Here is a 23,110-nt window from a genome sequence, read left to right on the forward strand (position 1 = left end):
GTATTATAATCACTTTTGAAAATAATTGAAATAGCTAGCTAGTTCAGGGAACAATTGACTATCGTTTCACCATTGAATAAACTTTGAAGTTGTTGTGCCTCGTACCGATCTTTTATGTTTAGCCAATTGCTGCTAATTTTTACGGTTTGTATTTATGTTGTTCTGTTACATCACTGTTCCAGTTAAGGATGAGCGCTCACAAATTTGTTTAACCCCACCACATTCTTTGTGTGATTGTCCCGAGACGGAGCCTGCAGTTTAGTAATTGGTGTTGGTTCATGTCTGTCAAATTTTTTTTTTTTTCGAAAATTGGTTTGTTATAAATAAAGCCGTTAGTTTTCTCTTTTGCATTGATTCCCATTTTTCTTGTAGGAGGCTTTTATAGCCGACTATACAGTATGGGTTTTTCTCATTGTTGAAGGCCTTACGATTACCTATAATTGCTTGCATCCACTTCATCTGAACTCTTATAGATAGTTGTCTCATTGACAATCATACCACATCTCCTTATTTTTTATATTGGTTGCTAAGAAAATACAGGTAAAAAGTAGAAACTTCTTGTTTACTACCGTAACGGCACTTTCATCAATGTCGGTTATAAAAAAAATCACTTTCAGTGAATTATGAACGTTTATTTTAATACTAATCAGAAACAAAAGTTTTTTAGTGAAATACGGGTCATATAATAAGTGACTTCTGGTTGACAATATGTCACGTACAGTTTCAAATTATATCTTTTTTGTATATATACAGTTGGGTGCAGACCAAGCATTACATAAAGTAAACGCAAGTTAACGCCGCGTGCACATATTTCGTTAGTTAACTTCAATTTTCGCGTTTACTAGTAAACGCGCGTTTACTATAATTACGTTAACGCGGTCAAAATGGAAATTTCTAATGTCTATCCGAGTAAATGGGCGTTCACTCTGTGTCCGTTTAGTCAGTAGTAAACGGGCGTTTACTTCAGATTTCACAAATTTATTTTTACGTGCACTTAAAAGTAAACGGGCGATTACTACAGATTTCATTAATGTATTTTTACGTGCACTTGGAAGTAAACGCGCGTTTACTTTTCGCGTTAACTGATCGTGTAAATTAAGAAATAAACTTCGTGTTCATTTGAACATTTATTTTATTAAAACGACTGTTATCTCAAAACTTTACGTATATGTGTTTCAAACCAGAACAATTCAAAAACACTTAATTTTAATTCGAAATATTAATTTTATTAAATTTTAAAAAAATAGTTTCTATAACTATACTGATAAGCAGATTTTCTATATTTTATTTTCAAAAGTTACATGTACAAATATCGAGGCCGATAGAAAGGTTATCCAACACATCGGGAAAATATTTGTATATGATGGGATATAAACATCATTGTTTACGTTGCTTCGTTCCCCATTTTTAACTGTTTCTTCGAATTCCTAACTCGATGCATTTAATACATTATTTTTAATCGTAATTCACATGGATTTACATGATTTCAGCTTCTGTTTTGTCAAATGTTCAAACGGAAATTGTACAGTGTATTGCAAGGGATATTAATAACGTGTTGTATAAGTATGTACATTTATACCATCTCTTCAATTTAAACAGACTTATCCATAACGATTATGAATGATATTTGTGACGTCCGAAAAATATACTCGATTTGAACATGAATGAAATATTACCACTGGACGTTATGCTACAAACAAATCAATCAACTTACATAATATATTAACAAAGGAGGGATTGGACCGTTATCGGGACTCCGGGATCGGGTGTGTTTAAGCTCATGATTTAGGGATTGACCGTTTCAAGATCCGGGAATTCTTTTTTCGAATTTCGGGATCTAAATTTCTTTAAATTCGGGACCTCGGGATTTCGTGTATTTAAGCCCTGGATTTCGGGACCAGGACCCTTCCTACCCAACCTCTCTTAACAGTATACTATATTCCAAGAAGAGAACTACTCATACTTTTCATTATTAAGTACAGTGTACATAAATCGGTCATGTGAGTGTTGAATGATGCTGTTAAATAGTTTTGTTTAAAATATAAACCATCACGAACTACTGACATAAAAATATTACTGATTTACTATGTGACTATAAGATTAACACAATAAAGTACAAATATGGTCAGTTTTGGTTGATGTGGACAAATAATTTTGTTATGCAAGTCAGTCTGAGGTATGAAAACTACTGATATTTGTTTACAACTCAATATTTTGAATAAAAAGAGGACAGGCTGGCACTCTTAATTGATGCGAACAAAAATTTTAGTCATTTTGTGCCAATATTGATATCATTTGTATTATACAATCCATCCTTACATGAAAATATAACTCATTTACTTATGCGGCTATAAAGATTTACATAATAAAGTGCAAATATGGTCAGTTTTGGTTGATGCGGACAAATAATTTTGTAATACGAGTCAGTTTGAGGTATGAACACTACTGAAATATGTTTACAATTCAATATTGTGAATAAAAGGAGTATATACTGGCACTCTAAATTGATGAGAACAAATTTTTTTAGTCATTATAATCCAATATTACTATTATTTGTGTATTCAATCAATCCTTACATGAAAATATAACTCATTTACTATGCGGCTATAAAGATTTTCACAATAAAGTGCAAATATGGTCAGTTTTGGTTGATGCGGACAAATAATTTTGTTATTTGAGTCAGTCTGATGTATGAAAACTTCTGATATATGTTTACAACTCAATATTTTGAATAAAAAGAGGACATGCTGGCACTCTGAATTGATGCGAACATTTTTTTAAGTCATTATGTGCCAATATTGCTAGCATTTGTGTATTCAATCCATCCTTACATGAAAATATAGCTCATTTACTATGCGGCTATAAAGATTTACATAATAAAGTGCAAATATGGTCAGTTTTGGTTGATGCGGACAAATAATTTTGTAATACGAGTCAGTTCGAGGTATGAACACTACTGAAATATGTTTACAATTCAATATTTTGAATAAAAGGAGGACATACTGGCACTCTAAATTGATGAGAACAAAATTTTTTAGTCATAACATTCCAATATTGCTATCATTTGTTTTATACAATCCATCCTTATATGAAAATATAACTCATTTACAATGCGGCTATAAAGATTTACATAATAAAGTGCAAATATTGTCAGTTTTGGTTGATGTGGACAAATCTGTTTGTTATTCCAGTCAGTCTGATGTATAAAAACTACTGAAATTTGTTTACGATTCAATATTTTTAATAAAAGAGGACATGCTGGCACTCTAAATTGATGCGAAGAAAATTTTTTAGTCATTATGTGCCAATATTGATATCATTTGTATTATACAATCCATTCTTACATGAAAATATAACTCATATACTATGAGGCTATAAAGATAACATAATAAAGTGCAAATATGGTCAGTTTTAGTTGATGCGGACAAATAATTTTGTTATTTGAGTCAGTCTGATGTATGAAAACTACTGAAATTTGTTTACGATTCAATATTTTGAATAAAAAGAGGACATGCTAGCACTCTTAATTGATGCAAACAAAATTTTTTAGTCATTATATGCCACAATTGATATCATTTGTATGATACAATCCATCCTTACATGAAAATATAACTCATTTACTATGAGTCTATAAAGATTTACATAATAAAGTGCAAATATGGTCAGTTTTGGTTGATGTAGACAAATAATTTTGTTATTCGAGTCAGTCTGATGTATGAAAACTACTGATATTTGTTTACAACTCAATATTTTGAATTAAAAGAGGACATGCTGGCACTCTCAATTGATGCGAACATTTTTTTTAGTCATTATATGCCAATATTGCTATCATTTGTGTATTCAATCCATTCTTACATGAAAATATAGCTCATTTTCTATGCGGCTATAAAGATTTACATAATAAAGTGCAAATATGGTCAGTTTTGGTTGATGCGGAAAAATAATTTTGTTATTAGAGTCAGTCTGATGTATGAAAACTACTGAAATTTTTTTACAATTCAATATTTTGAATAAAAAAGAGGACAGGCTGGCACTCTTAATTGATGCGAACAAAAATTTTAGTCATTTTGTGCCAATATTGATATCATTTGTATTATACAATCCATCCTTACATGAAAATATAACTCATTTACTTATGCGGCTATAAAGATTTACATAATAAAGTGCAAATATGGTCAGTTTTGGTTGATGCGGACAAATAATTTTGTAATACGAGTCAGTTTGAGGTATGAACACTACTGAAATATGTTTACAATTCAATATTTTGAATAAAAGGAGGACAAACTGGCACTCTAAATTGATGAGAACAAAATTTTTTAGTCATTATAATCCAATATTGCTATTATTTGTGTATTCAATCAATCCTTACATGAAAATATAACTCATTTACTATGCGACTATAAAGATTTTCATAATAAAGTGCAAATATGGTCAGTTTTGGTTGATGCAGACAAATAATTTTGTTATATGAGTCAGTTTGAGGTATGAAAACTACTGAAATTTGTTTACGATTCAATATTTTGAATAAAAAGAGGACATGCTAGCACTCTTAATTGATGCGAACAAATTTTTTTAGTCATAACGTTCCAATATTGCTTTCATTTGTTTTATACAATCCACCCTTACAAGAAAATATAACTCATTTACTTATGCGGCTATAAAGATTTACATTATAAAGTGCAAATATGGTCAGTTTTGGTTGATGCAGACAAATCAGTTTGTTATTCCAGTCAGTCTGATGTATAAAAACTACTGAAATTTGTTTACGATTCAATATTTTGAATAAAAAGAGGACATGCTGGCACTCTAAATTGATGCGAACAAAACTTTTTAGTCATTATGGGCCAATATTAATATCATTTGTATTATACAATCCATCCTTACATGAAAATATAACTCATTTACTTATGCGGCTATAAAGATTTACATAATAAAGTGCAAATATGGTCAGTTCTGGTTGATGCGGACAAATAATTTTGTAATACGAGTCAGTTTGAGGTATGAACACTACTGAAATATGTCTACAATTCAATATTTTGAATAAAAGGAGGACAATACTGGCACTCTAAATTGATGAGAACAAATTTTTTTAGTCATAACGATCCAATATTGCTATTATTTGTGTATTCAATCAATCCTTACATGAAAATATAACTCATTTACTATGCGGCTATAAAGATTTTCATAATAAAGTGCAAATATGGTCAGTTTTGGTTGATGCGGAATAATAATTTTGTTATTCGAGTCAGTCTGATGTATATAAAGTACTGAAATTTGTTTACAATTCAATATTTTGAATAAAAGGAGGACATACTGGCACTCTAAATTGATGAGAACAAAATTTTTTAGTCATAACATTCCAATATTGCTATCATTTGTTTTATACAATCCATCCTTATATGAAAATATAACTCATTTACAATGCGGCTATAAAGATTTACATAATAAAGTGCAAATATTGTCAGTTTTGGTTGATGTGGACAAATCTGTTTGTTATTCCAGTCAGTCTGATGTATAAAAACTACTGAAATTTGTTTACGATTCAATATTTTTAATAAAAGAGGACATGCTGGCACTCTAAATTGATGCGAAGAAAATTTTTTAGTCATTATGTGCCAATATTGATATCATTTGTATTATCATAAATCATAAATAGTTTCTGAGATACGGCGCGATATGTGAAACCCCCCCCCCCCTTTTTTTTTTAAAAAACTCAATAACTATAAAAAAAAATTGAATCATCACCAAAAAGTATACAGATCTTTAGATTAATATAACTAAGAAGTTTGTAAAGTTTTAAGCAATAATCATAAATTGTTTTTGAGATACGGCGCGACATGTGAAAAAACACACCCCATTTTTAGTTACAAGGTCCCGTAACTCAAAAAGTTTTTATCTTATTTTCACCAAAAAGTATACAGATCGTTTGATAATCATAAGAAACAACTATGTAAAGTTTCATGAAATTTGGACAAGTTGTTCTCAAGTTACGGTGCGACATGTTTACATTTTGACGGGCGTATAAAAAGATGTGGTATGATTGCCATTGCGACAACACCCCACCACAGACCAATTGACGTAGATGTTGTCATCGACAACATAAGTTCACAGCACGGCTTCAACAATGAGTAAAACCCATACCGCAAAATGAATTATAAAAGGCCCTGAAATATCAATAATTATTGTAAAATAATTAAAACCCCGGGTTAGAAACAAAAGAATAACGAAAAACAAATATGATATACATTGTTAAAGTTTATACAATATGTCAAGGTCTATATCGTCCAAGTCTATTAAACTTGTGTCTAAATACTAGTAGGCAGTAACGTTTAAAGATCTGTCATTAAAAAACAGTTTAAACGCAAAACACGTAACTTAACAATAAAAGTAGTAAACAAACAAAAACAAAGTTACGTAAACAGACAAAGATAAAAGAATTTTAGCTAACAATTTCAAATGATATTGAAAGTGAGCTCGAATAACTAAACCTGCTGTAAATATTTTAGTTCATTTTACTTGGTGTTCGATGACAGATCATGATTGCAGGAGCCATTATACCGACAAAGCGAGAAAGACATCATATCATCAGTTTGACGTATGCATGTTCATGTACTACCATCTGATAGATACATTTCAATATGTAATGGTGCATATATTTTTTTTTAATATTACTTACTTTGCGCTGCTACTGTCACAATGACGGTCTCAATGATAATTGAAAGTAGTTCTAGCTTTAAACTCATCTGAAATGCATTTTCATTTGGTATTATAATCACTTTTGAAAATAATTGAAATAGCTAGCTAGTTCAGGGAACAATTGACTATCGTTTCACCATTGAATAAACTTTGAAGTTGTTGTGCCTCGTACCGATCTTTTATGTTTAGCCAATTGCTGCTAATTTTTACGGTTTGTATTTATGTTGTTCTGTTACATCACTGTTCCAGTTAAGGATGAGCGCTCACAAATTTGTTTAACCCCACCACATTCTTTGTGTGATTGTCCCGAGACGGAGCCTGCAGTTTAGTAATTGGTGTTGGTTCATGTCTGTCAAATTTTTTTTTTTTCGAAAATTGGTTTGTTATAAATAAAGCCGTTAGTTTTCTCTTTTGCATTGATTCCCATTTTTCTTGTAGGAGGCTTTTATAGCCGACTATACAGTATGGGTTTTTCTCATTGTTGAAGGCCTTACGATTACCTATAATTGCTTGCATCCACTTCATCTGAACTCTTATAGATAGTTGTCTCATTGACAATCATACCACATCTCCTTATTTTTTATATTGGTTGCTAAGAAAATACAGGTAAAAAGTAGAAACTTCTTGTTTACTACCGTAACGGCACTTTCATCAATGTCGGTTATAAAAAAAATCACTTTCAGTGAATTATGAACGTTTATTTTAATACTAATCAGAAACAAAAGTTTTTTAGTGAAATACGGGTCATATAATAAGTGACTTCTGGTTGACAATATGTCACGTACAGTTTCAAATTATATCTTTTTTGTATATATACAGTTGGGTGCAGACCAAGCATTACATAAAGTAAACGCAAGTTAACGCCGCGTGCACATATTTCGTTAGTTAACTTCAATTTTCGCGTTTACTAGTAAACGCGCGTTTACTATAATTACGTTAACGCGGTCAAAATGGAAATTTCTAATGTCTATCCGAGTAAACGGGCGTTCACTCTGTGTCCGTTTAGTCAGTAGTAAACGGGCGTTTACTTCAGATTTCACAAATTTATTTTTACGTGCACTTAAAAGTAAACGGGCGATTACTACAGATTTCATTAATGTATTTTTACGTGCACTTGGAAGTAAACGCGCGTTTACTTTTCGCGTTAACTGATCGTGTAAATTAAGAAATAAACTTCGTGTTCATTTGAACATTTATTTTATTAAAACGACTGTTATCTCAAAACTTTACGTATATGTGTTTCAAACCAGAACAATTCAAAAACACTTAATTTTAATTCGAAATATTAATTTTATTAAATTTTAAAAAAATAGTTTCTATAACTATACTGATAAGCAGATTTTCTATATTTTATTTTCAAAAGTTACATGTACAAATATCGAGGCCGATAGAAAGGTTATCCAACACATCGGGAAAATATTTGTATATGATGGGATATAAACATCATTGTTTACGTTGCTTCGTTCCCCATTTTTAACTGTTTCTTCGAATTCCTAACTCGATGCATTTAATACATTATTTTTAATCGTAATTCACATGGATTTACATGATTTCAGCTTCTGTTTTGTCAAATGTTCAAACGGAAATTGTACAGTGTATTGCAAGGGATATTAATAACGTGTTGTATAAGTATGTACATTTATACCATCTCTTCAATTTAAACAGACTTATCCATAACGATTATGAATGATATTTGTGACGTCCGAAAAATATACTCGATTTGAACATGAATGAAATATTACCACTGGACGTTATGCTACAAACAAATCAATCAACTTACATAATATATTAACAAAGGAGGGATTGGACCGTTATCGGGACTCCGGGATCGGGTGTGTTTAAGCTCATGATTTAGGGATTGACCGTTTCAAGATCCGGGAATTCTTTTTTCGAATTTCGGGATCTAAATTTCTTTAAATTCGGGACCTCGGGATTTCGTGTATTTAAGCCCTGGATTTCGGGACCAGGACCCTTCCTACCCAACCTCTCTTAACAGTATACTATATTCCAAGAAGAGAACTACTCATACTTTTCATTATTAAGTACAGTGTACATAAATCGGTCATGTGAGTGTTGAATGATGCTGTTAAATAGTTTTGTTTAAAATATAAACCATCACGAACTACTGACATAAAAATATTACTGATTTACTATGTGACTATAAGATTAACACAATAAAGTACAAATATGGTCAGTTTTGGTTGATGTGGACAAATAATTTTGTTATGCAAGTCAGTCTGAGGTATGAAAACTACTGATATTTGTTTACAACTCAATATTTTGAATAAAAAGAGGACAGGCTGGCACTCTTAATTGATGCGAACAAAAATTTTAGTCATTTTGTGCCAATATTGATATCATTTGTATTATACAATCCATCCTTACATGAAAATATAACTCATTTACTTATGCGGCTATAAAGATTTACATAATAAAGTGCAAATATGGTCAGTTTTGGTTGATGCGGACAAATAATTTTGTAATACGAGTCAGTTTGAGGTATGAACACTACTGAAATATGTTTACAATTCAATATTGTGAATAAAAGGAGTATATACTGGCACTCTAAATTGATGAGAACAAATTTTTTTAGTCATTATAATCCAATATTACTATTATTTGTGTATTCAATCAATCCTTACATGAAAATATAACTCATTTACTATGCGGCTATAAAGATTTTCACAATAAAGTGCAAATATGGTCAGTTTTGGTTGATGCGGACAAATAATTTTGTTATTTGAGTCAGTCTGATGTATGAAAACTTCTGATATATGTTTACAACTCAATATTTTGAATAAAAAGAGGACATGCTGGCACTCTGAATTGATGCGAACATTTTTTTTAAGTCATTATGTGCCAATATTGCTAGCATTTGTGTATTCAATCCATCCTTACATGAAAATATAGCTCATTTACTATGCGGCTATAAAGATTTACATAATAAAGTGCAAATATGGTCAGTTTTGGTTGATGCGGACAAATAATTTTGTAATACGAGTCAGTTCGAGGTATGAACACTACTGAAATATGTTTACAATTCAATATTTTGAATAAAAGGAGGACATACTGGCACTCTAAATTGATGAGAACAAAATTTTTTAGTCATAACATTCCAATATTGCTATCATTTGTTTTATACAATCCATCCTTATATGAAAATATAACTCATTTACAATGCGGCTATAAAGATTTACATAATAAAGTGCAAATATTGTCAGTTTTGGTTGATGTGGACAAATCTGTTTGTTATTCCAGTCAGTCTGATGTATAAAAACTACTGAAATTTGTTTACGATTCAATATTTTTAATAAAAGAGGACATGCTGGCACTCTAAATTGATGCGAAGAAAATTTTTTAGTCATTATGTGCCAATATTGATATCATTTGTATTATACAATCCATTCTTACATGAAAATATAACTCATATACTATGAGGCTATAAAGATAACATAATAAAGTGCAAATATGGTCAGTTTTAGTTGATGCGGACAAATAATTTTGTTATTTGAGTCAGTCTGATGTATGAAAACTACTGAAATTTGTTTACGATTCAATATTTTGAATAAAAAGAGGACATGCTAGCACTCTTAATTGATGCAAACAAAATTTTTTAGTCATTATATGCCACAATTGATATCATTTGTATGATACAATCCATCCTTACATGAAAATATAACTCATTTACTATGAGTCTATAAAGATTTACATAATAAAGTGCAAATATGGTCAGTTTTGGTTGATGTAGACAAATAATTTTGTTATTCGAGTCAGTCTGATGTATGAAAACTACTGATATTTGTTTACAACTCAATATTTTGAATTAAAAGAGGACATGCTGGCACTCTCAATTGATGCGAACATTTTTTTTAGTCATTATATGCCAATATTGCTATCATTTGTGTATTCAATCCATTCTTACATGAAAATATAGCTCATTTTCTATGCGGCTATAAAGATTTACATAATAAAGTGCAAATATGGTCAGTTTTGGTTGATGCGGAAAAATAATTTTGTTATTAGAGTCAGTCTGATGTATGAAAACTACTGAAATTTTTTTACAATTCAATATTTTGAATAAAAAAGAGGACAGGCTGGCACTCTTAATTGATGCGAACAAAAATTTTAGTCATTTTGTGCCAATATTGATATCATTTGTATTATACAATCCATCCTTACATGAAAATATAACTCATTTACTTATGCGGCTATAAAGATTTACATAATAAAGTGCAAATATGGTCAGTTTTGGTTGATGCGGACAAATAATTTTGTAATACGAGTCAGTTTGAGGTATGAACACTACTGAAATATGTTTACAATTCAATATTTTGAATAAAAGGAGGACAAACTGGCACTCTAAATTGATGAGAACAAAATTTTTTAGTCATTATAATCCAATATTGCTATTATTTGTGTATTCAATCAATCCTTACATGAAAATATAACTCATTTACTATGCGACTATAAAGATTTTCATAATAAAGTGCAAATATGGTCAGTTTTGGTTGATGCAGACAAATAATTTTGTTATATGAGTCAGTTTGAGGTATGAAAACTACTGAAATTTGTTTACGATTCAATATTTTGAATAAAAAGAGGACATGCTAGCACTCTTAATTGATGCGAACAAATTTTTTTAGTCATAACGTTCCAATATTGCTTTCATTTGTTTTATACAATCCACCCTTACAAGAAAATATAACTCATTTACTTATGCGGCTATAAAGATTTACATTATAAAGTGCAAATATGGTCAGTTTTGGTTGATGCAGACAAATCAGTTTGTTATTCCAGTCAGTCTGATGTATAAAAACTACTGAAATTTGTTTACGATTCAATATTTTGAATAAAAAGAGGACATGCTGGCACTCTAAATTGATGCGAACAAAACTTTTTAGTCATTATGGGCCAATATTAATATCATTTGTATTATACAATCCATCCTTACATGAAAATATAACTCATTTACTTATGCGGCTATAAAGATTTACATAATAAAGTGCAAATATGGTCAGTTCTGGTTGATGCGGACAAATAATTTTGTAATACGAGTCAGTTTGAGGTATGAACACTACTGAAATATGTCTACAATTCAATATTTTGAATAAAAGGAGGACAATACTGGCACTCTAAATTGATGAGAACAAATTTTTTTAGTCATAACGATCCAATATTGCTATTATTTGTGTATTCAATCAATCCTTACATGAAAATATAACTCATTTACTATGCGGCTATAAAGATTTTCATAATAAAGTGCAAATATGGTCAGTTTTGGTTGATGCGGAATAATAATTTTGTTATTCGAGTCAGTCTGATGTATATAAAGTACTGAAATTTGTTTACAATTCAATATTTTGAATAAAAGGAGGACATACTGGCACTCTAAATTGATGAGAACAAAATTTTTTAGTCATAACATTCCAATATTGCTATCATTTGTTTTATACAATCCATCCTTATATGAAAATATAACTCATTTACAATGCGGCTATAAAGATTTACATAATAAAGTGCAAATATTGTCAGTTTTGGTTGATGTGGACAAATCTGTTTGTTATTCCAGTCAGTCTGATGTATAAAAACTACTGAAATTTGTTTACGATTCAATATTTTTAATAAAAGAGGACATGCTGGCACTCTAAATTGATGCGAAGAAAATTTTTTAGTCATTATGTGCCAATATTGATATCATTTGTATTATACAATCCATTCTTACATGAAAATATAACTCATATACTATGAGGCTATAAAGATAACATAATAAAGTGCAAATATGGTCAGTTTTAGTTGATGCGGACAAATAATTTTGTTATTTGAGTCAGTCTGATGTATGAAAACTACTGAAATTTGTTTACGATTCAATATTTTGAATAAAAAGAGGACATGCTAGCACTCTTAATTGATGCAAACAAAATTTTTTAGTCATTATATGCCACAATTGATATCATTTGTATGATACAATCCATCCTTACATGAAAATATAACTCATTTACTATGAGTCTATAAAGATTTACATAATAAAGTGCAAATATGGTCAGTTTTGGTTGATGTAGACAAATAATTTTGTTATTCGAGTCAGTCTGATGTATGAAAACTACTGATATTTGTTTACAACTCAATATTTTGAATTAAAAGAGGACATGCTGGCACTCTCAATTGATGCGAACATTTTTTTTAGTCATTATATGCCAATATTGCTATCATTTGTGTATTCAATCCATTCTTACATGAAAATATAGCTCATTTTCTATGCGGCTATAAAGATTTACATAATAAAGTGCAAATATGGTCAGTTTTGGTTGATGCGGAAAAATAATTTTGTTATTAGAGTCAGTCTGATGTATGAAAACTACTGAAATTTTTTTACAATTCAATATTTTGAATAAAAAAGAGGACAGGCTGGCACTCTTAATTGATGCGAACAAAAATTTTCGTCATTTTGTGCCAATATTGATATCATTTGTATTATACAATCCATCCTTACATGAAAATATAACTCATTTACTTATGCGGCTATAAAGATTTACATAATAAAGTGCAAATATGGTCAGTTTTGGTTGATGCGGACAAATAATTTTGTAATACGAGTCAGTTTGAGGTATGAACACTACTGAAATATGTTTACAATTCAATATTTTGAATAAAAGGAGGACAAACTGGCACTCTAAATTGATGAGAACAAAATTTTTTAGTCATTATAATCCAATATTGCTATTATTTGTGTATTCAATCAATCCTTACATGAAAATATAACTCATTTACTATGCGACTATAAAGATTTTCATAATAAAGTGCAAATATGGTCAGTTTTGGTTGATGCAGACAAATAATTTTGTTATATGAGTCAGTTTGAGGTATGAAAACTACTGAAATTTGTTTACGATTCAATATTTTGAATAAAAAGAGGACATGCTAGCACTCTTAATTGATGCGAACAAATTTTTTTAGTCATAACGTTCCAATATTGCTTTCATTTGTTTTATACAATCCACCCTTACAAGAAAATATAACTCATTTACTTATGCGGCTATAAAGATTTACATTATAAAGTGCAAATATGGTCAGTTTTGGTTGATGCAGACAAATCAGTTTGTTATTCCAGTCAGTCTGATGTATAAAAACTACTGAAATTTGTTTACGATTCAATATTTTGAATAAAAAGAGGACATGCTGGCACTCTAAATTGATGCGAACAAAACTTTTTAGTCATTATGGGCCAATATTAATATCATTTGTATTATACAATCCATCCTTACATGAAAATATAACTCATTTACTTATGCGGCTATAAAGATTTACATAATAAAGTGCAAATATGGTCAGTTCTGGTTGATGCGGACAAATAATTTTGTAATACGAGTCAGTTTGAGGTATGAACACTACTGAAATATGTCTACAATTCAATATTTTGAATAAAAGGAGGACAATACTGGCACTCTAAATTGATGAGAACAAATTTTTTTAGTCATAACGATCCAATATTGCTATTATTTGTGTATTCAATCAATCCTTACATGAAAATATAACTCATTTACTATGCGGCTATAAAGATTTTCATAATAAAGTGCAAATATGGTCAGTTTTGGTTGATGCGGAATAATAATTTTGTTATTCGAGTCAGTCTGATGTATATAAAGTACTGAAATTTGTTTACAATTCAATATTTTGAATAAAAAGAGGACAGGCTGGCACTCTTAATTGATGAGAACAAAATTTTTTAGTCATTATAATCCAATATTGCTATTATTTGTGTATTCAATCAATCCTTACATGAAAATATAACTCATTTACTATGCGGCTATAAAGATTTTCATAATAAAGTGCAAATATGGTCAGTTTTGGTTGATGCGGACAAATAATTTTGTTATATCAGTCAGTTTGAGGTATGAAAACTACTGAAATTTGTTAAGTTTCAATATTTTGAATAAAAAGAGGACATGCTAGCACTCTTAATTGATGCGAACAAATTTTTTTAGTCATAACGTTCCAATATTGCTATCATTTGTTTTATACAATCCATCCTTACATGAAAATATAACTCATTTACAATGCGGCTATAAAGATTTACATAATAAAGTGCAAATATGGTCAGTTTTGGTTGATGCGAACAAATCAGTTTGTTATTCGAGTCAGTATGATGTATAAAAACAACTGAAATTTGTTTACGATTCAATATTTTGAATAAAAAGAGGACATGCTGGCACTCTTAATTGATGCGAACAAAAAATTTTAGTCATTATGTGCCAATATTGATATCATTTGTATTAAACAATCCATCCTTACATGAAAATATAACTCATTTACTTATGCGGCTATAAAGATTTACATAATAAAGTGCAAATATGGTCAGTTTTGGTTGATGCGGACAAATAATTTTGTAATACGAGTCAGTTTGAGGTATGAACACTACTGAAATATGTTTACAATTCAATATTGTGAATAAAAGGAGTATATACTGGCACTCTAAATTGATGAGAACAAAATTTTTTAGTCATTATAATCCAATATTGCTATTATTTGTGTATTCAATCAATCCTTACATGAAAATATAACTCATTTACTATGCGGCTATAAATATTTTCACAATAAAGTGCAAATATGGTCAGTTTTGGTTGATGCGGACAAATAATTTTGTTATTTGAGTCAGTTTGAGGTAAGAAAACTGCTGAAATTTGTTTACGATTCAATATTTTGAATAAAAAGAGGACATGCTAGCACTCTTAATTGATGCGAACAAATTTTTTTAGTCATAACGTTCCAATATTGCTATCATTTGTTTTATACAATCCATCCTTACATGAAAATATAACTCATTTACAATGCGGCTATAAAGATTTACATAATAAAGTGCAAATATGGTCAGTGTTGGTTGATGTAGACAAATAATTTTGTTATTCGAGTCAGTCTGATGTATGAAAACTTCTGATATATATGTTTACAACTCAATATTTTGAATAAAAAGAGGACATGGTGGCACTCTGAATTGATGCGAACATTTTTTTTAAGTCATTATGTGCCAATATTGCTAGCATTTGTGTATTCAATCCATCCTTACATGAAAATATAGCTCATTTACTATGCGGCTATAAAGATTTACATAATAAAGTGCAAATATGGTCAGTTTTGGTTGATGCGGACAAATAATTTTGTAATACGAGTCAGTTTGAGGTATGAACACTACTGAAATATGTTTACAATTCAATATTTTGAATAAAAGGAGGACATACTGGCACTCTAAATTGATGAGAACAAAATTTTTTAGTCATTATAATCCAATATTGCTATTATTTGTGTATTCAATCAATCCTTACATGAAAATATAACTCATTTACTATGCGGCTATAAAGATTTTCGTAATAAAGTGCAAATATGGTCAGTTTTGGTTGATGCAGACAAATAAATTTGTTATATGAATCAGTTTGAGGTATGAAAACTACTGAAATTTGTTTACGATTCAATATTTTGAATAAAAAGAGGACATGCTAGCACTCTTAATTGATGTGAACAAATTTTTTTAGTCATAACATTCCAATATTGCTATCATTTGTTTTATACAATCCATCCTTATATGAAAATATAACTCATTTACAATGCGGCTATAAAGATTTACATAATAAAGTGCAAATATTGTCAGTTTTGGTTGATGTGGACAAATCTGTTTGTTATTCCAGTCAGTCTGATGTATAAAAACTACTGAAATTTGTTTACGATTGAATATTTTGAATAAAAGAGGACATGCTGGCACTCTAAATTGATGCGAACAAAAATTTTTAGTCATTATGGGCCAATATTGATATCATTTGTATTATACAATCCATTCTTACATGAAAATATAACTCATTTACTATGCGACTATAAAGATTTTCATAATAAAGTGCAAATATGGTCAGTTTTGGTTGATGCAGACAAATAATTTTGTTATATGAGTCAGTTTGAGGTATGAAAACTACTGAAATTTGTTTACGATTCAATATTTTGAATAAAAAGAGGACATGCTAGCACTCTTAATCGATGCGAACAAATTTTTTTAGTCATAACGTTCCAATATTGCTTTCATTTGTTTTATACAATCCACCCTTACAAGAAAATATAACTCATTTACTTATGCGGCTATAAAGATTTACATTATAAAGTGCAAATATGGTCAGTTTTGGTTGATGCAGACAAATCAGTTTGTTATTCCAGTCAGTCTGATGTATAAAAACTACTGAAATTTGTTTACGATTCAATATTTTGAATAAAAAGAGGACATGCTGGCACTCTAAATTGATGCGAACAAAACTTTTTAGTCATTATGGGCCAATATTAATATCATTTGTATTATACAATCCATCCTTACATGAAAATATAACTCATTTACTTATGCGGCTATAAAGATTTACATAATAAAGTGCAAATATGGTCAGTTCTGGTTGATGCGGACAAATAATTTTGTAATACGAGTCAGTTTGAGGTATGAACACTACTGAAATATGTCTACAATTCAATATTTTGAATAAAAGGAGGACAATACTGGCACTCTAAATTGATGAGAACAAATTTTTTTAGTCATAACGATCCAATATTGCTATTATTTGTGTATTCAATCAATCCTTACATGAAAATATAACTCATTTACTATGCGGCTATAAAGATTTTCATAATAAAGTGCAAATATGGTCAGTTTTGGTTGATGCGGAATAATAATTTTGTTATTCGAGTCAGTCTGATGTATATAAAGTACTGAAATTTGTTTACAATTCAATATTTTGAATAAAAAGAGGACAGGCTGGCACTCTTAATTGATGAGAACAAAATTTTTTAGTCATTATAATCCAATATTGCTATTATTTGTGTATTCAATCAATCCTTACATGAAAATATAACTCATTTACTATGCGGCTATAAAGATTTTCATAATAAAGTGCAAATATGGTCAGTTTTGGTTGATGCGGACAAATAATTTGTTATATCAGTCAGTTTTGAGGTATGAAAACTACTGAAATTTGTTAAGTTTCAATATTTTGAATAAAAAGAGGACATGCTAGCACTCTTAATTGATGCGAACAAATTTTTTTAGTCATAAAGTTCCAATATTGCTATCATTTGTTTTATACAATCCATCCTTACATGAAAATATAACTCATTTACAATGCGGCTATAAAGATTTACATAATAAAGTGCAAATATGGTCAGTTTTGGTTGATGCGAACAAATCAGTTTGTTATTCCAGTCAGTCTGATGTATAAAAACTACTGAAATTTGTTTACGATTCAATATTTTGAATAAAAAGAGGACATGCTGGCACTCTAAATTGATGCGAACAAAACTTTTTAGTCATTATGGGCCAATATTAATATCATTTGTATTATACAATCCATCCTTACATGAAAATATAACTCATTTACTTATGCGGCTATAAAGATTTACATAATAAAGTGCAAATATGGTCAGTTCTGGTTGATGCGGACAAATAATTTTGTAATACGAGTCAGTTTGAGGTATGAACACTACTGAAATATGTCTACAATTCAATATTTTGAATAAAAGGAGGACAATACTGGCACTCTAAATTGATGAGAACAAATTTTTTTAGTCATAACCATCCAATATTGCTATTATTTGTGTATTCAATCAATCCTTACATGAAAATATAACTCATTTACTATGCGGTTATAAAGATTTTCATAATAAAGTGCAAATATGGTCAGTTTTGGTTGATGCGGAATAATAATTTTGTTATTCGAGTCAGTCTGATGTATATAAAGTACTGAAATTTGTTTACAATTCAATATTTTGAATAAAAAGAGGACAGGCTGGCACTCTTAATTGATGAGAACAAAATTTTTTAGTCATTATAATCCAATATTGCTATTATTTGTGTATTCAATCAATCCTTACATGAAAATATAACTCATTTACTATGCGGCTATAAAGATTTTCATAATAAAGTGCAAATATGGTCAGTTTTGGTTGATGCGGACAAATAATTTTGTTATATCAGTCAGTTTGAGGTATGAAAACTACTGAAATTTGTTAAGTTTCAATATTTTGAATAAAAAGAGGACATGCTAGCACTCTTAATTGATGCGAACAAATTTTTTTAGTCATAACGTTCCAATATTGCTATCATTTGTTTTATACAATCCATCCTTACATGAAAATATAACTCATTTACAATGCGGCTATAAAGATTTACATAATAAAGTGCAAATATGGTCAGTTTTGGTTGATGCGAACAAATCAGTTTGTTATTCGAGTCAGTATGATGTATTAAAACAACTGAAATTTGTTTACGATTCAATATTTTGAATAAAAAAAGGACATGCTGGCACTCTTAATTGATGCGAACAAAAAATTTTAGTCATTATGTGCCAATATTGATATCATTTGTATTAAACAATCCATCCTTACATGAAAATATAACTCATTTACTTATGCGGCTATAAAGATTTACATAATAAAGTGCAAATATGGTCAGTTTTGGTTGATGCGGACAAATAATTTTGTAATACGAGTCAGTTTGAGGTATGAACACTACTGAAATATGTTTACAATTCAATATTGTGAATAAAAGGAGTATATACTGGCACTCTAAATTGATGAGAACAAAATTTTTTAGTCATTATAATCCAATATTGCTATTATTTGTGTATTCAATCAATCCTTACATGAAAATATAACTCATTTACTATGCGGCTATAAATATTTTCACAATAAAGTGCAAATATGGTCAGTTTTGGTTGATGCGGACAAATAATTTTGTTATTTGAGTCAGTTTGAGGTAAGAAAACTGCTGAAATTTGTTTACGATTCAATATTTTGAATAAAAAGAGGACATGCTAGCACTCTTAATTGATGCGAACAAATTTTTTTAGTCATAACGTTCCAATATTGCTATCATTTGTTTTATACAATCCATCCTTACATGAAAATATAACTCATTTACAATGCGGCTATAAAGATTTACATAATAAAGTGCAAATATGGTCAGTTTTGGTTGATGTAGACAAATAATTTTGTTATTCGAGTCAGTCTGATGTATGAAAACTTCTGATATATATGTTTACAACTCAATATTTTGAATAAAAAGAGGACATGCTGGCACTCTGAATTGATGCGAACATTTTTTTTAAGTCATTATGTGCCAATATTGCTAGCATTTGTGTATTCAATCCATCCTTACATGAAAATATAGCTCATTTACTATGCGGCTATAAAGATTTACATAATAAAGTGCAAATATGGTCAGTTTTGGTTGATGCGGACAAATAATTTTGTAATACGAGTCAGTTTGAGGTATGAACACTACTGAAATATGTTTACAATTCAATATTTTGAATAAAAGGAGGACATACTGGCACTCTAAATTGATGAGAACAAAATTTTTTAGTCATTATAATCCAATATTGCTATTATTTGTGTATTCAATCAATCCTTACATGAAAATATAACTCATTTACTATGCGGCTATAAAGATTTTCGTAATAAAGTGCAAATATGGTCAGTTTTGGTTGATGCAGACAAATAAATTTGTTATATGAATCAGTTTGAGGTATGAAAACTACTGAAATTTGTTTACGATTCAATATTTTGAATAAAAAGAGGACATGCTAGCACTCTTAATTGATGTGAACAAATTTTTTTAGTCATAACATTCCAATATTGCTATCATTTGTTTTATACAATCCATCCTTATATGAAAATATAACTCATTTACAATGCGGCTATAAAGATTTACATAATAAAGTGCAAATATTGTCAGTTTTGGTTGATGTGGACAAATCTGTTTGTTATTCCAGTCAGTCTGATGTATAAAAACTACTGAAATTTGTTTACGATTGAATATTTTGAATAAAAGAGGACATGCTGGCACTCTAAATTGATGCGAACAAAAATTTTTAGTCATTATGGGCCAATATTGATATCATTTGTATTATACAATCCATTCTTACATGAAAATATAACTCATATACTATGAGGCTATAAAGATAACATAATAAAGTGCAAATATGGTCAGTTTTAGTTGATGCGGACAAATAATTTTGTTATTTGAGTCAGTCTGATGTATGAAAACTACTGAAATTTGTTTACGATTCAATATTTTGAATAAAAAGAGGACATGCTAGCACTCTTAATTGATGCAAACAAAAATTTTTAGTCATTATATGCCACAATTGATATCATTTGTATGATACAATCCATCCTTACATGAAAATATAACTCATTTACTATGCGTCTATAAAGATTTACATAATAAAGTGCAAATATGGTCAGTTTTGGTTGATGTAGACAAATAATTTTGTTATTCGAGTCAGTCTGATGTATGAAAACTACTGATATTTGTTTACAACTCAATATTTTGAATTAAAAGAGGACATGCTGGCACTCTCAATTGATGCGAACATTTTTTTTAGTCATTATATGCCAATATTGCTATCATTTGTGTATTCAATCCATTCTTACATGAAAATATAGCTCATTTTCTATGCGGCTATAAAGATTTACATAATAAAGTGCAAATATGGTCAGTTTTGGTTGATGCGGAAAAATAATTTTGTTATTCGAGTCAGTCTGATGTATGAAAACTACTGAAATTTTTTTACGATTCAATATTTTGAATAAAAAAGAGGACAGTCTGGCACTCTTAATTGATGCGAACAAAAATTTTAGTCATTTTGTGCCAATATTGATATCATTTGTATTATACAATCCATCCTTACATGAAAATATAACTCATTTACTATGCGGCTATAAAGATTTACATAATAAAGTGCAAATATGGTCAGTTTTGGTTGATGCGGACAAATAATTTTGTAATACGAGTCAGTTTGAGGTATGAACACTACTGAAATATGTTTACAATTCAATATTTTGAATAAAAGGAGGACAAACTGGCACTCTAAATTGATGAGAACAAAATTTTTTAGTCATTATAATCCAATATTGCTATTATTTGTGTATTCAATCAATCCTTACATGAAAATATAACTCATTTACTATGCGACTATAAAGATTTTCATAATAAAGTGCAAATATGGTCAGTTTTGGTTGATGCAGACAAATAATTTTGTTATATGAGTCAGTTTGAGGTATGAAAACTACTGAAATTTGTTTACGATTCAATATTTTGAATAAAAAGAGGACATGCTAGCACTCTTAATTGATGCGAACAAATTTTTTTAGTCATAACGTTCCAATACGCAGCGAGGTTAAGGCACATTGAAGGAAAATCAATTAATTTTGGCCATAATTTGTATCTGCAAAAAACACGCTTGTTATCACCAATAACTTTGTTAAAAGTATATGCCAATGTCTTTATTTCCAAAAAACAAACATGTAAACAGTTTTATTACATTGTAAGGTCTTGCAGTAAAGTGAAAGTAGTCACGTGACCACTAATCCAAAAACAACCTTAGCGATCACAAAAGTGAAAAGTGCAGGTTGAAGATAACCACATACAAACGCCAACCAAGGAATTCTAGACACTACTAGGTACACTTTATATAAAAACCGCTGTTACAAGTTCAATATTTACGATTAAATTGAAAATCGATCAACTTTTACGAGTAAAATGGCATAAAAAGGCAAAAAAATACCCTCCCGATGGCGCTAGAAAAATGATCCACAACTATTTTGATTTGTAACAGCACTTTTTATAAACTGCAACATCTGCTGAATCTATACATGTCTGCAACTAAGAGGTACTCATTGATCTTCAACCTGCACTTTTCGTATAAAAAATAGTTGTAGATTGTTTTTAGTTTCCGAGATAAAATACAAACGCACAAAAGACGAAGAAAAGCAAAGACGGAAGACGGGCCAACAACCCGGAAACGGGGAAGTTGGGAGTATAAAATTTTATTATTACTATATTAGAGTACCATCGATGAAACATTCGTTTTTTCAATTAATTTCTATAAAAATAAAATATTTGAAGATTTGCTCAAGTTTTCCAGTTTTCTTGGAAGATTCCAATATAAGGATACGAGGTCGTACAAGCTAGATAACAGAGATAAAAATATTACCCGACAACTGGTTGGCGAACAAACATAATAAGATAAATATCCTAGCACTACCCCTCCTACACAGTATGTGTTCCACAAATTTTGTATACCAATGTATTAATTGCCAAGTATTTTCATGTTCGAACCTCTGGTGTATCATCGCAAATGGCAGAGGCGGATTCAGGTGGGCTTGGGCCCCCTTGTGGATCAACCATTATATGGTTAATACATACACTTTTTACATGTCCCACTCCAAACGTCGCTTAGTGATGGGGGACCCTGAGTCCCTACTTTTTTTTCAAAATCTGGATTCCACATCTGATCAGGGGTCCTAGTGTAGTTCTCATTTTGCAAATGCAAGTTCATTATACAAATTAAAAGCTACTGATGTCTCTCCTAGTACATCAAATATGTATATATTG

At 29.9% G+C, this 23,110-nt stretch overlaps 1 protein-coding gene across 1 annotated transcript in view; it reads right to left on the reverse strand.

Moving 5' to 3' along the window:
- The window catches only part of LOC127708442 (uncharacterized), a 65,250-nt gene that overhangs the window by 18,932 nt on the left and 23,208 nt on the right, over positions 1 to 23,110 (reverse strand). Inside the window, exon 2 of the mRNA XM_052213727.1 lies at positions 6,677 to 6,743. Within this exon, the coding sequence (XP_052069687.1) occupies positions 6,677 to 6,743 (67 nt within the window). The remainder of the gene's footprint in view (positions 1 to 6,676; positions 6,744 to 23,110) is intronic.

Source organism: Mytilus californianus, unplaced genomic scaffold, assembly GCF_021869535.1.
Source record: "Mytilus californianus isolate M0D057914Y unplaced genomic scaffold, xbMytCali1.0.p SCAF_1, whole genome shotgun sequence".
Lineage (NCBI taxonomy): Eukaryota > Metazoa > Mollusca > Bivalvia > Mytilida > Mytilidae > Mytilus > Mytilus californianus.